Source organism: Apodemus sylvaticus, chromosome 9, assembly GCF_947179515.1.
Source record: "Apodemus sylvaticus chromosome 9, mApoSyl1.1, whole genome shotgun sequence".
NCBI lineage: Eukaryota > Metazoa > Chordata > Mammalia > Rodentia > Muridae > Apodemus > Apodemus sylvaticus.
In genome coordinates, this window is record NC_067480.1 from 104,162,787 (window position 1) to 104,174,470 (window position 11,684).

The 11,684-nt window shown below is 51.5% G+C and overlaps 1 protein-coding gene across 1 annotated transcript; it reads right to left on the reverse strand.

The window, feature by feature from the left end:
• Positions 1–2,951: 2,951 nt before the first annotated feature.
• LOC127693023 (serine protease 40-like) lies at positions 2,952–10,900 on the reverse strand. Its single transcript, XM_052193703.1, has 5 exons — positions 10,729–10,900; positions 9,902–10,064; positions 7,973–8,247; positions 6,172–6,341; positions 2,952–3,311 (listed from the first exon to the last, which is right to left on the reverse strand). Exons 1-5 carry the CDS (start codon positions 10,898–10,900, stop codon positions 2,952–2,954), a joined length of 1,140 nt encoding a protein of 379 aa, XP_052049663.1.
• Between the last annotated feature and the right edge of the window lie 784 nt (positions 10,901–11,684).

Genomic DNA, 11,684 nt, shown 5'->3' on the forward strand with positions numbered 1-11,684 from the left:
AGCCCAGGAGGCTGTTGGAGAAGGCACAGCCTTGGGTGCAGTGAAGATGCCAGCATATTGGACATGGTAGACACACAGGGGCGACCATGACGGCAGCAGCAGCCGTGAGATGGAGGCTTGAGCCCACAGAACAGTGTGTGTTGCCGGAGACAGAGAAGCGAAGCTGTGCGAGCTTCGCCCAGAAGACCGTGACTGGGTCCCATGTGATAGACACTGAGGTATTTGCATGGTTGGATTTATGTTGTCAGGAGCCAATTACAATCCCGGTCACCTCTGTGTCTGCTCCTCTTCCTTCAACCCATGGCCTTTTGTCTGCTTCCTCTATGACCAGACAGAAGGCTATCATGAAAAATGACCATATATATATCATGACATATATAGAGGCTGCCCATACTGGACTTGACAATGCCAGGTTGTCTTAGTTAGGGTTGTACTACGGTGAACAGACACCACGACCACGGCAAGTCTTATAAAGGACAACATTTAATGGGGGCCGGCTTACAGGTTCAGAGGTTCAGTCCATTATCATCAAGGTGGGAACATGGCAGCATCCAGGCAGGCATGGTGCAGGAGCTGCTGAGAGTCCTACATCTTCATCTGAAGGCTGCTAGCAGAATGCTGGCTTCCAGGCAGCTATGATGAGAGTCTTATAGCCCACAGTGACACATCTACTCCAACAAGGCCACACCCACTTTAATAAGGCCACACCTCCAAATAGTGCCTTTCCCTGGCCCAAGCACATACAAACCATCACACAGGGACCACATGTGTATCCTCACTCTGAGTCTTTTCTCTATTGAAAAAATGGGGCCCTTTCTTCATCTCTACAACACAAACCCATGGGATCCCAGGTGGGAAATGAGTGTTGTTAGTAAGCTCTACCATTTCCTCAACACCTGGTGAACATGGTTTAAACCCAGAGAAAACATATTCCAATTACTCAACCCCTGGAGACAGAAGAGAGAGGGAAGGTGAGTCAACATTCCTCCAAGGTTCTAGTCTCTCCACCCTCCCCTCCCCTGCATAGTCAGACCTATTATTTCATGCCCTGCTTCAGATTTTGACCTCAGCACAACAGCTCCTTAATGCCCGGCTGGAGTGATTTAATGCCAGCAGCCCTGTCCTCACTAGCAGCCAATGTGGCATGTGTCCACTGTCACCACAGTCATGTATTTTCCTGATGTGTGTGCTCCATACCCCTTATAAAGCCTGGCGCCATCATAGCCTGCTGTCTTTTAAAAAAAAAACTTTCTTTCTTCATCTCTGCCCGAAGACGGCCCTTTGCAAACCCCTGCACTAGTAAACCTCTCTTCTGAGGTCTGTTGCGTGGTGTCATTATATGGCATTCCTTGGCACTAAGTTTGTCTTGGTCAGGGTTTCTATTCCTGCACAAACATCATGGCCAAGAAGCAAGTTGGGGAGGAAAGGGTTTATTCAGCTTACACTTTCACACTGCTGTTCATCACCAAAGGAAGTCAGGACTGGAACTCAAGCAGGTCAGGAAGCAGGAGCTGATGCAGAGGCCATGGAGGGATGTTCCTTACTGGCTTGCTTCCCCTGGCTTGCTCAGCTTGCTTCCTTACAGAACCCAAGAGCACCAGCTCAGGGATGGCACCACCTACAAAGGACTCTCCCCCCTTGATCACTAACTGAGAAAATGCCCCACAGCTGGATCTCATGGAGGCATTTCCTCACCTGAAGCTCCTTTCTCTGTGATAACTCCAGCCTGTGTCAAGTCGACACACAAATCCAGCCAGTACAATGTTCATGGCAAAACACAATACCAAGCGCTGAAACTTTTGAAACCAGAAGCCAAGATAACCTTGCCTCTTTTCGCATGGATTTCCTCAGGTATTTTGTCACAGCTGCGGAAACTTAGTAATAGAGCCAGAACCCATTCTAGGAAGAAAAGGAAGAGGGGAGGAGAGCCTGCAGACAGGGAGAAAGGGACAGGTTACACACTGGGAATCTTGACATCAGCAACAGAGGGATTTGAACTGCACATAAGAGTGGGTGGGCCAGGGATGTTCAGACAGGGTCGGGAAGGATTTCCCGAAGCGCCTGGGTTTCTCTCAGGGCACCATGGGTCTGCATGGCCCAGTGTCTTCCTTATCTACGGTTCACATTGAAGAGTGGGGCCTGTGGTGTGGAGCCCTAGGGAGCCCCCATACAGGCTGAATAGGGTGTGGTGATGCAGATAGGTTTGCAGGGCAGAGCAGTGCTAAGCCAGTCATTCCCAGGTCTGCCAAGCCTCAGCTAATGCAGGCTGAAGCAGGCCCACAAGGACTGCGGGCCTGTCAGGCAAGTGCTGGGCTCAGAGTATGGAAGTGTAATATTAGGATGACTGCTGTCCCTTGCAGAAGAGCTTTGAGGATTGCCACTGAGACCCCCGTAGGTCACGGTCAAACTCTCTAGAAGCACTGATGTGACCTTGGGCTTGCAAGATGCCCCCTCCTGCCAAAGCTGGGCCTTGCTCCAGAAGCACAGGCTGCTGCAGCTTGTGGTGAGGGCGCGGCCGACACAGTGGCTCATTCTCCTGAAAGAACACGCAGCCTTAGGGGCTAGGGGTGGGCCTAAGGGACAGAGACTATGGAATTCACCTTCCTAGGGGCAGTGATTTGGCTCCTATGTTGGTAGACCAGTTCTCTAGCAGTCTAGTCTACAGAGTCTGCCTAGGGCGGATGTGGCCTTCTGGGACTGAGCAACTGGAAACTGCTTCTGCAGAGTGTTTGTTGCTCCGGAGTCGTGTTGATGGGCCAGAAAAAAAAGCCAGAAGTTTCTTTAGGTTTTAGTTGTATTGTTCATTCTTTGGTTTTGCCTGGCCCAGGACAAGTGTGGCCTCAGATGGACAGGGGAGCCCACAGATGGACGCATGGAAGAGGTGCTCAGTGGGGTGGCTGGCGGGACATCCTGGCTGTCCAAGCCCCGTGGCTCCATCACAGACACCTGAACTAAATCAGCTGTTGCAGGAGGGCCTGGGAGAGCACCAGGGCTGTGTAGATTGTTGGCTTGACGACAGCACCTTGGTCTTTGTTGCTCTCCTGGGGATTTTCATTCTCAGGGGAGTCTGGATTCCCCGGGAGTCTCTGCTGGTGAGGGGGCTTAGAATGGTTAGGGGGTTTAGGAGAGTGAGGGGGCTTTGAGCTAGATGATGCTTTCTTGTTTTCTTTAATCCACTTTTCGAAGTAGGAGACCCTGGCGAAGACACTGGGGGTGACAAGTGGTTCTTCGCACGACGCGCTCCAGCTGGTCAGTCCTATCACGTACCAGGAATCTTCCAGTAAGCAGACAAGGGGCCCCCCAGAATCTCCCTGAGAAGAAAGAGGACATGGACAGTGATCCTGGGAGAGACAGATACAGACTGCAATGGAGAGAGTACAATGAATGGCAGGCGTCTCTGCTATGACCATTTATGTAATTAAAAAAAAAATCACAGGCAGCCCCTTGGGTCAATATCTTCAGGGAAGGCCCTGGAGTCCTATTCCATGAAACTTCCAAGGGGGCCCTGGACACCATTTGGTGGTGAGTCTTGGAGCTGGATATGTGCTCTCTGACCTGCTGTTTATGTGAGAGGTCTCTGAAATCCCAAGGGGTTGGTGATTGACTAATTGACCTGGAGGCTCAGCCTATAATCTTTGACTGAATCCCTTGTCCCTAGCACAGTATCCCATATGAACCTTTGTGTTTTGCTTAATAATGTTACTGGGGAATCTCCAGTCCCTTGACTGAGCATCTTTTAGAAAATGCCAAACTGTAGAATGTGTTGAGCAGACAGAAAAAACAACAACAACAAAAAAAAGCCATCCCCTAGGTGGAGCCAGGGTGGACCGATGGGGAGGTGTGAGGACTCCAAACACATCAGGGACTTGAGATGGGAAGGTCCCTGGGATCATGGGACGAAACATTCCTACCTCATAGGCCAAAAAGCAGGAGCAGGAAGAAGTAAACAAAACAAAACAAAACCACAAAACCCAAAACCACCCCACCCCCCGCAAACCACAGTCCCCACCAACCTTGTGCTGAAACACATGTCAAAACAGTCTTTGTTCACAGAGTGCTCAGAAGACATGGTGGATTGTGGGCACACACTGGAAGACCCTGCATAGGGTTATTGTGCTGCACAGATGACAGAAGAACCCTCAAGGGAATGCACAAACCAGGCCCTGAGAGGGCTTCTCTGAGCCAAGACTAGAAGTATCAAGACTTGACTGTGGCAACTTATGGGCAGAGGCACAGGTGTTCCACAAGGAAGCAGAGGCCCTGGTGAAGGTTCTGGAGCCCCTGAGGCAGGGCTGCAGGCCTGGCCTAGTCAGGGGACAGCAAAAGAGATGGTTAAGGCAGTCGGTGGGTGGAGCCACTCGGCACACAGGACTGGCTCTTTCTGTAGATTGCAAATGTATGGAGATGAGTTCAATCTCCAGAAATCATCGTGTGGAGAGAAACAACTACCACTAGGTGCCCTCTGACCCGCACATGCGCACGGCAAAGCGAGCTAGGTGTTATAGACATGCAATCCTGTTTCCCCAGAGGCAGAGGCACAAAGATTGCAAGACCAACCTGGGCTATACAGTAAGATCATTTCTAGACAGACAGACAGACAGACAGATGATAGACAGATAAATGATTAGATGACAGATGGGTAGACAGATGATAGATGGTAGATAGATAAACAGATAGACATCCAGACAGACAGACATCTAGACAGATAGATGACAGATATAGATGATTAGATGACAGACAGACAGATGATCAATGGTCTGGGAAGGAGACACTGAGAAGTATCTGGCATTCCTGCGGAACAGCGAGGTGCACATACGATGTGCAGTCATCGGTTTCTGAGCCCAGAGGAAGAGAACAAGAGAGACAGGGCAAGCGGAGGCCCTGTGAGACACTTCTGCCCACTTCCTCTCTGGCATCGTTTCCTCCACCATTAAGTGTAAACTATACAGACTGCACCCCCACCCACTAGTGGTGCCTTTATGTCCCAAACCAAGGAGTGCCTATGAATCATTATGAAAGACACCTGACTGACCCCACGGGTAGCAAAGGAGCCTTGTGAATTAATCTGAAAAATAAACGAAAACATTTCCACCTTCATTAGTCATCAGAAACATGCAAATGAAAAGTCACACGCATCTGAGCTGTGGTGGCACATGCCTGTAGTCTCAGCACTTGGGAGGCAGAGGCAGGCAGAGCTCTGTGAGACTGAGGCCAGCCTGGTCTACAGAGTGAGTCCTAGGACAGCCAGGACACTACAGACATTCCAAAACATAAAAACACAAAACCAAAAAGGACAGGAAAAAGAAAGACCGTATCCAATGGCTAAATGGAACGGGTATATGATCTGAAGAAGTGCAGCAGTGTGGGGCAACCTAACCTGTTGCTGTTGATAGGAGTGCAGATCTATAGACCCACATTGGAGACATGCCTGGAGTATGTGTAAGGCATGAACACATGCAAATCTCATGGCATGGTAATTCTACCGCTAGCATGATGGCACATTTAGCATGTTCTGGACAATGCCATTGGAAAGACCTTTCAGGAAGAATGTTGTGTATCCTGATAGTGTCATGGCTGGGTAGCATTCTGTTGGCTAAAAAGTAATTGGGGCAAAAGCCTGCATCTTGTATGATGCATGTTTAGGTAAAGTGTCAGTCTAAAGCCAAGACAGGACTGTTCTAGGAGTGAGGGAAGGGGAAGGAGTATTAGGGGGTGCTTTGGGTGCTGTTTATATCAGTGTACCAATTTCTTATTTTTAATTAAATGTTATTCATCAATTTTATATGTGTAAATACCCATGCACGTGTGTGTGTGTGTGTGTATGTGTGTGCGTGTGTGTGTGTGTGTGTGTGTGTGTGTGTACACGCAATGGATGCAGGACTCAGAGGGCTACTTGCAGGGGTTTGTTCCCTCTACCATGTAGGTCAAGCAGGAGATCAAATTTAGGCCATGAGGCTTGTGGGAAGTGCCTTTACCCACACAGACATCTCATGGACCCGCTGACTTAACTTCTAAAAATCTCTCAGGTGGTACAAGGGATGGCCATTTCCAAAGACACAAGCTAATGGAGGAGACAAGGCCCAGAGATGATACAGAAGAAGAGGGGCTGAGACAATACAAGGGTACAAAGGTGGCAAACTCGTTTAAGCCGCCTGAGCAGGCTACACTTACTGCGCAGATGGATTTGGTCATGTTATAATCAGCAGCACACACCATATCGTCATATATGTAGTAGGTTCTACCAGATCCGGGAGCTGGTGGTGGGAAGAACCCTTTGCACTGCTCATTGTTCATGATGATGAGCTCGGCTTCATGCAGCTTAGTAGGCAAGGGAATTCGCACTGAGAGAGGGGAATCAGGTGTGAGACCCTGCCAGCATGGCGGCTGGTGGGAGGCAGCCATTCTAGGCCTCAGCAGCAGGGAGGGACTCACAACAGGCACGCAGTGACCAAGGGCGAGTGTGAGGCTCTGTGGAGGGCAGGACCAGGCAGAACAACATGGTGACTGCACAGGTCCCCTTGTGGGGGCTGAGAGACACCGGGTGCAGCCACAGTGGGGCCCTAGGCAGGGCCTCTTTGCCAGGCAAGGGGACCCTGACACTACACCCTAAGGACACACAAGCCAAGGAAGGGGCTCAGCTTCCAAACAGCTCTGACTGGTCTGTGGGGCTCCAGCCTGAGGCAGGGACACTGGAGCCCAAGTGTAGCAGGGTGTACACAGGCCAGAAGCGCTTAGGAGGATGACAAGAGGGCCGGCCAATCTGAAGGAGCTTCCGGGGCCTGGAGACAGGGATTCTGGTTGCAGGTGCTCCCCCAGACCTGGCCTGGGTTTGTCCCATAGGAGCAGAGGGACAGCAGCATGGCTCCCTGCACTCAGAGGACACCCCTCAAGGGTGCAGGGGTTGCCTGTAGGTAGCAAACCCAAGCCCAGCAACTGTGGTCAGGAGAGGTCACGACAGAGGCCAGCTGAAGGTCCAGACTCTCAGGGAGGCCAGGTTCTCAGTTCTGAGATCTGATCCCGCCCACGCCCTCCCCTGGCCTGACCTGGAGACCCTGTCTGCCCTGACACAGCCCCTTAGAGAGTGACAGTGCCTCCCTTCTAATGTGTCCTGGTGACCAGCCTGTGAGGCAGACCCTTAGAGGCTAGGGCAAGGGAGGGAGGCCCTAGCCCCGACCTCAGAGAAGCTCCTGCCTCCAAGCCTCCTAGTTGCTTTGCCAGACTGTGATCCTAAATATCATGTCCAATTTACCTTCTCTTCTATTTGCTTGACATTATTTTGTCTTAGATCGAAAGTGTTTGGCCTTGTGTGGAAATCCTTGGCCAGGAATTCTGTGCTCTCAATCTAAATGTATAGACTTGTCCCTTGCTGTCAGCAGGCTCTTCCTGTGGCCCACGATTCCAGAGTCCACTGACCCTGAGTTCCCTCTGCATGGCGTGTGCAGAGACCCCATGTGTTATCTTCCTGGACACTTGACATGGTGTCTGGGTGACAGACTATCTGACATGAGGCTAGTGTGACAGAGACAGTCACAATCCTGCACTGCTCAGAGAACAAGACCAAGGAGAGTGCCACTCCCTAACACTAAGGCTTGTGGTGCCCAGGGGATGGGTCCGTGGATTCGGAACCATGTGTGTTCGGGACCACTGGCGAAGCTGGCAGAACAGGCTTCCTTGCCTTAAGGGGTGGGCAGTGCAGTTCAGAGGTGAATGTTCCTCAGCTGAACACCCCAACCTGTTCCATGTCAGGGAGAGAAGGGTGCTTTCTTCTGAAGGATACCAGGTGTCTTTCCTGCCCAGGGGACAGCCTTGCGGTGGTCAGAGGTCAACTGCACTCAGAGCTCTGGAGTCAGAGAGCCTATGCTTCTAATCTGAAGGGGGGGAGGTTTGCTTTTGAATCAGAAACTGGAGTCCACGCCCACTGGAAAGGCCTCCAAGGCTCTGGCCCCTCCCCCCATCTTTCCTCTGTGCTCACCATCCTCTCTGAGATGCCCCCAGCCACTTGTCCAGCAGGCCTTCTCTTTGGGGATTTTTATGCCTTTGTCTGGGACACAGGCTGGGAGGATGTGAGAGCTGTACTCCACAGAGGAACGCAGCTGCAGCAGGACAATGTCACTTCCCTGGGGGTGGAGTCTGTCGTAGTCGGTGTGGATGATGACCTTCTGCACTGCCATCCGCTTGCTGTACCTGGTGGGACTCCTCAGATCTGTGTACCCTAGCATGACCTGGTAGTCACCTGGGTTTCGAGACCTGGTGCAGCAGGAGGAGGAGGACCTGTAAGTGTGGGCTCAGCGCTGTCTGACTGTCCCTGTCTGTCCACCCCACCCTGCAGGCCCCCAGATCCTCTCCTCTCTTCTTCATTTCAGGTGTCTCCTCCTTTTCCTAATACATGGCTGTTTTTCCTCTTGAGGGGCAGGTTGATCCCAGACAGCTTAGGAGACCCTAGAATCCAAAGGGCTGTCAATCTCATGATTGGGTAGGACCAGCAGTGTTACATCAAACTGCACCCTTTCCTCTGGGAGAGGGAAAATCTCACTCAACCCTGCCTAGATCTGCCTTACGTGCGTATGGCCTTCTTAAAGACCCCGCCTGCTGCTTCGCATGACATCAGATCCTCTCAAGATCGTATTCCTATCTAACCATAACCACGGGCACTGGAGGTGTATTTTGGAGGAAATGGAACAATAAAATGAGAACTTACCACTTCTGGAACACAGACTGGATTCTAGGCTACATGCCTGCTCTAAAGAGCCCTCGTCCACACCCACTCCCCATGGCTGACTCCACTTTCTTTAGGGGCCCTCCATCTGTGTGTCTCATGGTATCTTGATATACCTTCCTGATCTATGGGACGTGGACTTTGCTTCACTTTCCCGATGGGTGGTTCTCACACATCCTCCACACACCCTCCATGTCGGGCCTGACACACATGGATGCCAGCATATGTCTGTACACCCAGATGCGTATGTATGGAGCCCATATGCCATACTGCATCCCCCTTGTTCCACCATAGATCTTCCCTGGCACACAGTGAGCCCAAGATACATCTGCTGGACTCTGCTAGTACATAGATAATTCCAGCTGTGGGAATAGTAACACCCTTCACTACAGGAAAGAAAGGAACGCGCGCGCACACACACACACACACACACACACACAACCAGGACTATGTCTTTGGAGAGGACTATGCTCCAGTTAAGTGTGGCCTGAACCCAAATGAGATTCTAACAAACATGCCCTGGATGGAGCTTGCAAAGAGCCCCCATCCAGAGGATGCAGAATGCATCCCGACTGTGTCCAACCTTGGGAAAGAGCCCCTAATGGTCACTTTCACAGTTACCAGCTGTGTCTCGTTAGGTTCAGACACAGGAACAATAGCTACAGGAGAAACCAGGCCCCTGCGGCCATCTACAGGGACTGTCTGGACGTTAAGCAAGTGAGTTACAGAAGTGTATCAAATGGAACAAAGCTGTGCTCCCTAAGCCTCATGAAAGAGAAAAGACAAGACCAGAGGTGACCACTTCAGAACGAAGATCTGTTTCCCCGCACTATTATCGTCACGACGGAGGCAAGTATTTCAGTTAGCTGTTAAAAAGCATTGTGTATATCACCATTTTATAGCTACACTTGTTAGCTGGGTCTCAGGGAAGGGGAGAGGACACCTCCAGGGTGAGAGACCCTGTAATAGGAGACTCAGACTGGCAGAAGATGGTGTCAGGTGATGAGCAGACACGATAATCCAGGTGAAACAGACCACTCAAGGGCAGGGCAGCAGCAGCCCGGAGGACACCTGCTGGCTGCAAGCTATCTCAGAACATGGCTCAGAAGGACATGGGTGCGGTCCATCCTTCACGCCTCTCCTGTCCTTCCTTCCCTCAGAGGGGCCCAGGGAGGGAACACGCACCTTTGGAAGCAGTGGGCAGCGCTGGCTACCCAGTTTTTGTCGATGAGGACCGCTCCACAGACGTGTCTGCCATATAAGCGCAGACTGGCCTGCCACGGCCACCGCTCAGCCCCTGCAATCTGTCCACCATAGATCTTCCCTTGGAATTTGGTCTTGCCACATACTGTGGAGACAATCCCAGCGCGAGGCACCTGCATTCAGGATGCATGTGCTTGGTGCCCCAAATGTCAGCATCAGCAGGACCCAGGGCACACAGTGGCCTCTCCTCGCTGTTCCCAGGTGGGGGTACCCGAGGTCAGGAGTGGAGTGGCAAAGTTCACGTGACAAAGGGCAGATTGAATGACAGGGGGAGGGTTGGATCAGACCAAGGCTTCCTCTCAGCCAGGCTCACAGAACAGAGGTTAGGGGCAAAGAGGAGGGCGTTACCAGGTTCTCCTCAGACCTCATTAACTTAGGGAGCACAGCTCTGAAGAGGCAGAAGCTGAAGTTGACAGAGGCCATTATTTTTCATGGTTGGTTTGAGGGGGTATGCCCTCCCACCCCAAAACCAGTGAAGATCGTGGTACAGTGCTAAGAGAACCTTGCCGGTGAACTGAGAAGATGAGGTCAAAGTGCAAGAGGCAGCAGAGGAGAGGGCCATCTGTGTAGGTCCCCAGTCTCAAGACCCTCCTTTTTCAGTGTAAAGGTCCTTAGGTTCTCCCAAGTGCTTAAGTTCCAGAGGGGAGGTAAGGGGACAGAAGGGGAGGGAAAAGAAGGGAAGGGGGAGGGGACACCCGCCAGAATCCCGCCTCCGCCTTTAAAGGCAACTCCTGTTCCTGTCTCCTTACCCTCTGAGAGAGTGGACTTCATGGTCTGGGTGGTCTGATTCGCAGGGTTGGTGACGTTGGTGGGTTCTGCGGCCCGGGCATGCTGGGACAGAAAGCTCAGTCCGAGCAGAGCAGCCAGCAGGCTGGCCCCGAACCCACCCAGGCCCGATTGCTGGGCCCTGGCGCCCCACATGGCATCTGGCCGGCCTGTTTCTGGATCCCGGGCAGGACCAAAAGCACGTGCAGACAACCGCTGATGTCGCAGACAAACTGCCTCTAGGGAACCCCGTCGCCCACCCTGACTTCCCTCGCGGGAGCGGAGCAAAGACCTCAGCCCATGGTCCTCTTCTCTGGCTTCCACTGAAACAATTCTGAATGGATGCGGGGCAGTGGGCTTGGGAACCCACCACATCCCAGAATTTCTGTTTCGTTCGGTTACAATACGCACTCAAAACACTAAGTGTTATCACCCAGACCAGCATGTCAGCATCTCATCAGCCCCAAATCCACAGTGTCAGATGCTAGATACAGGCAGCTGTGATCTGTCCAGTGTGGGTCTCTGGGAACCAAACGAGTCCCCTGGAAGAGCAGCAAGCGCTCTGACCTACTAAACTACTGACCTACTAAAGCTCTCCAATTAAAAAGAAATATTGAGGCTTTGAAATTTGCATACATCTATACAACAGTCTTGGCCATATTCATCTTTCACACAGCCTCAATACCCTTCAAGAACTCCCATCCTATTTCTCTCCCATTAATTAGTTAATAATTCATTCATTCACGGAGTCTGATTAGTGTTGCCTGTTTGCACGTGGATGTGGGTTTATCTGCTGGGACATGGAGAAGTGGCCACATTCCAGAAGAAAAGCAACGTTCTTTTCTACAGTGGTCATCAACTGCCCAGCTCCGTGGCTAGAATTAGATCTTAGCAGCTCCTCCGTCCTTTGAGCTGGAAGTTTTAATGGCTCTGTTTTATG

Excerpts from the sequence above, each read along its gene's own strand:
- LOC127693023 (XM_052193703.1), bottom strand. The coding sequence starts at position 10,900 with ATGTGGGGCGCCAGGGCCCAGCAATCGGGCCTGGGTGGGTTCGGGGCC. Across the intron at positions 10,065-10,728 it reads GAAGTCCACTCTCTCAGAGG|TATGTGGCAAGACCAAATTC; the intron begins GTAAGGAGACAG and ends TTGTCTCCACAG. Across the intron at positions 6,342-7,972 it reads GGGGCATCTCAGAGAGGATG|TGCGAATTCCCTTGCCTACT; the intron begins GTGAGCACAGAG and ends CCCCTCTCTCAG.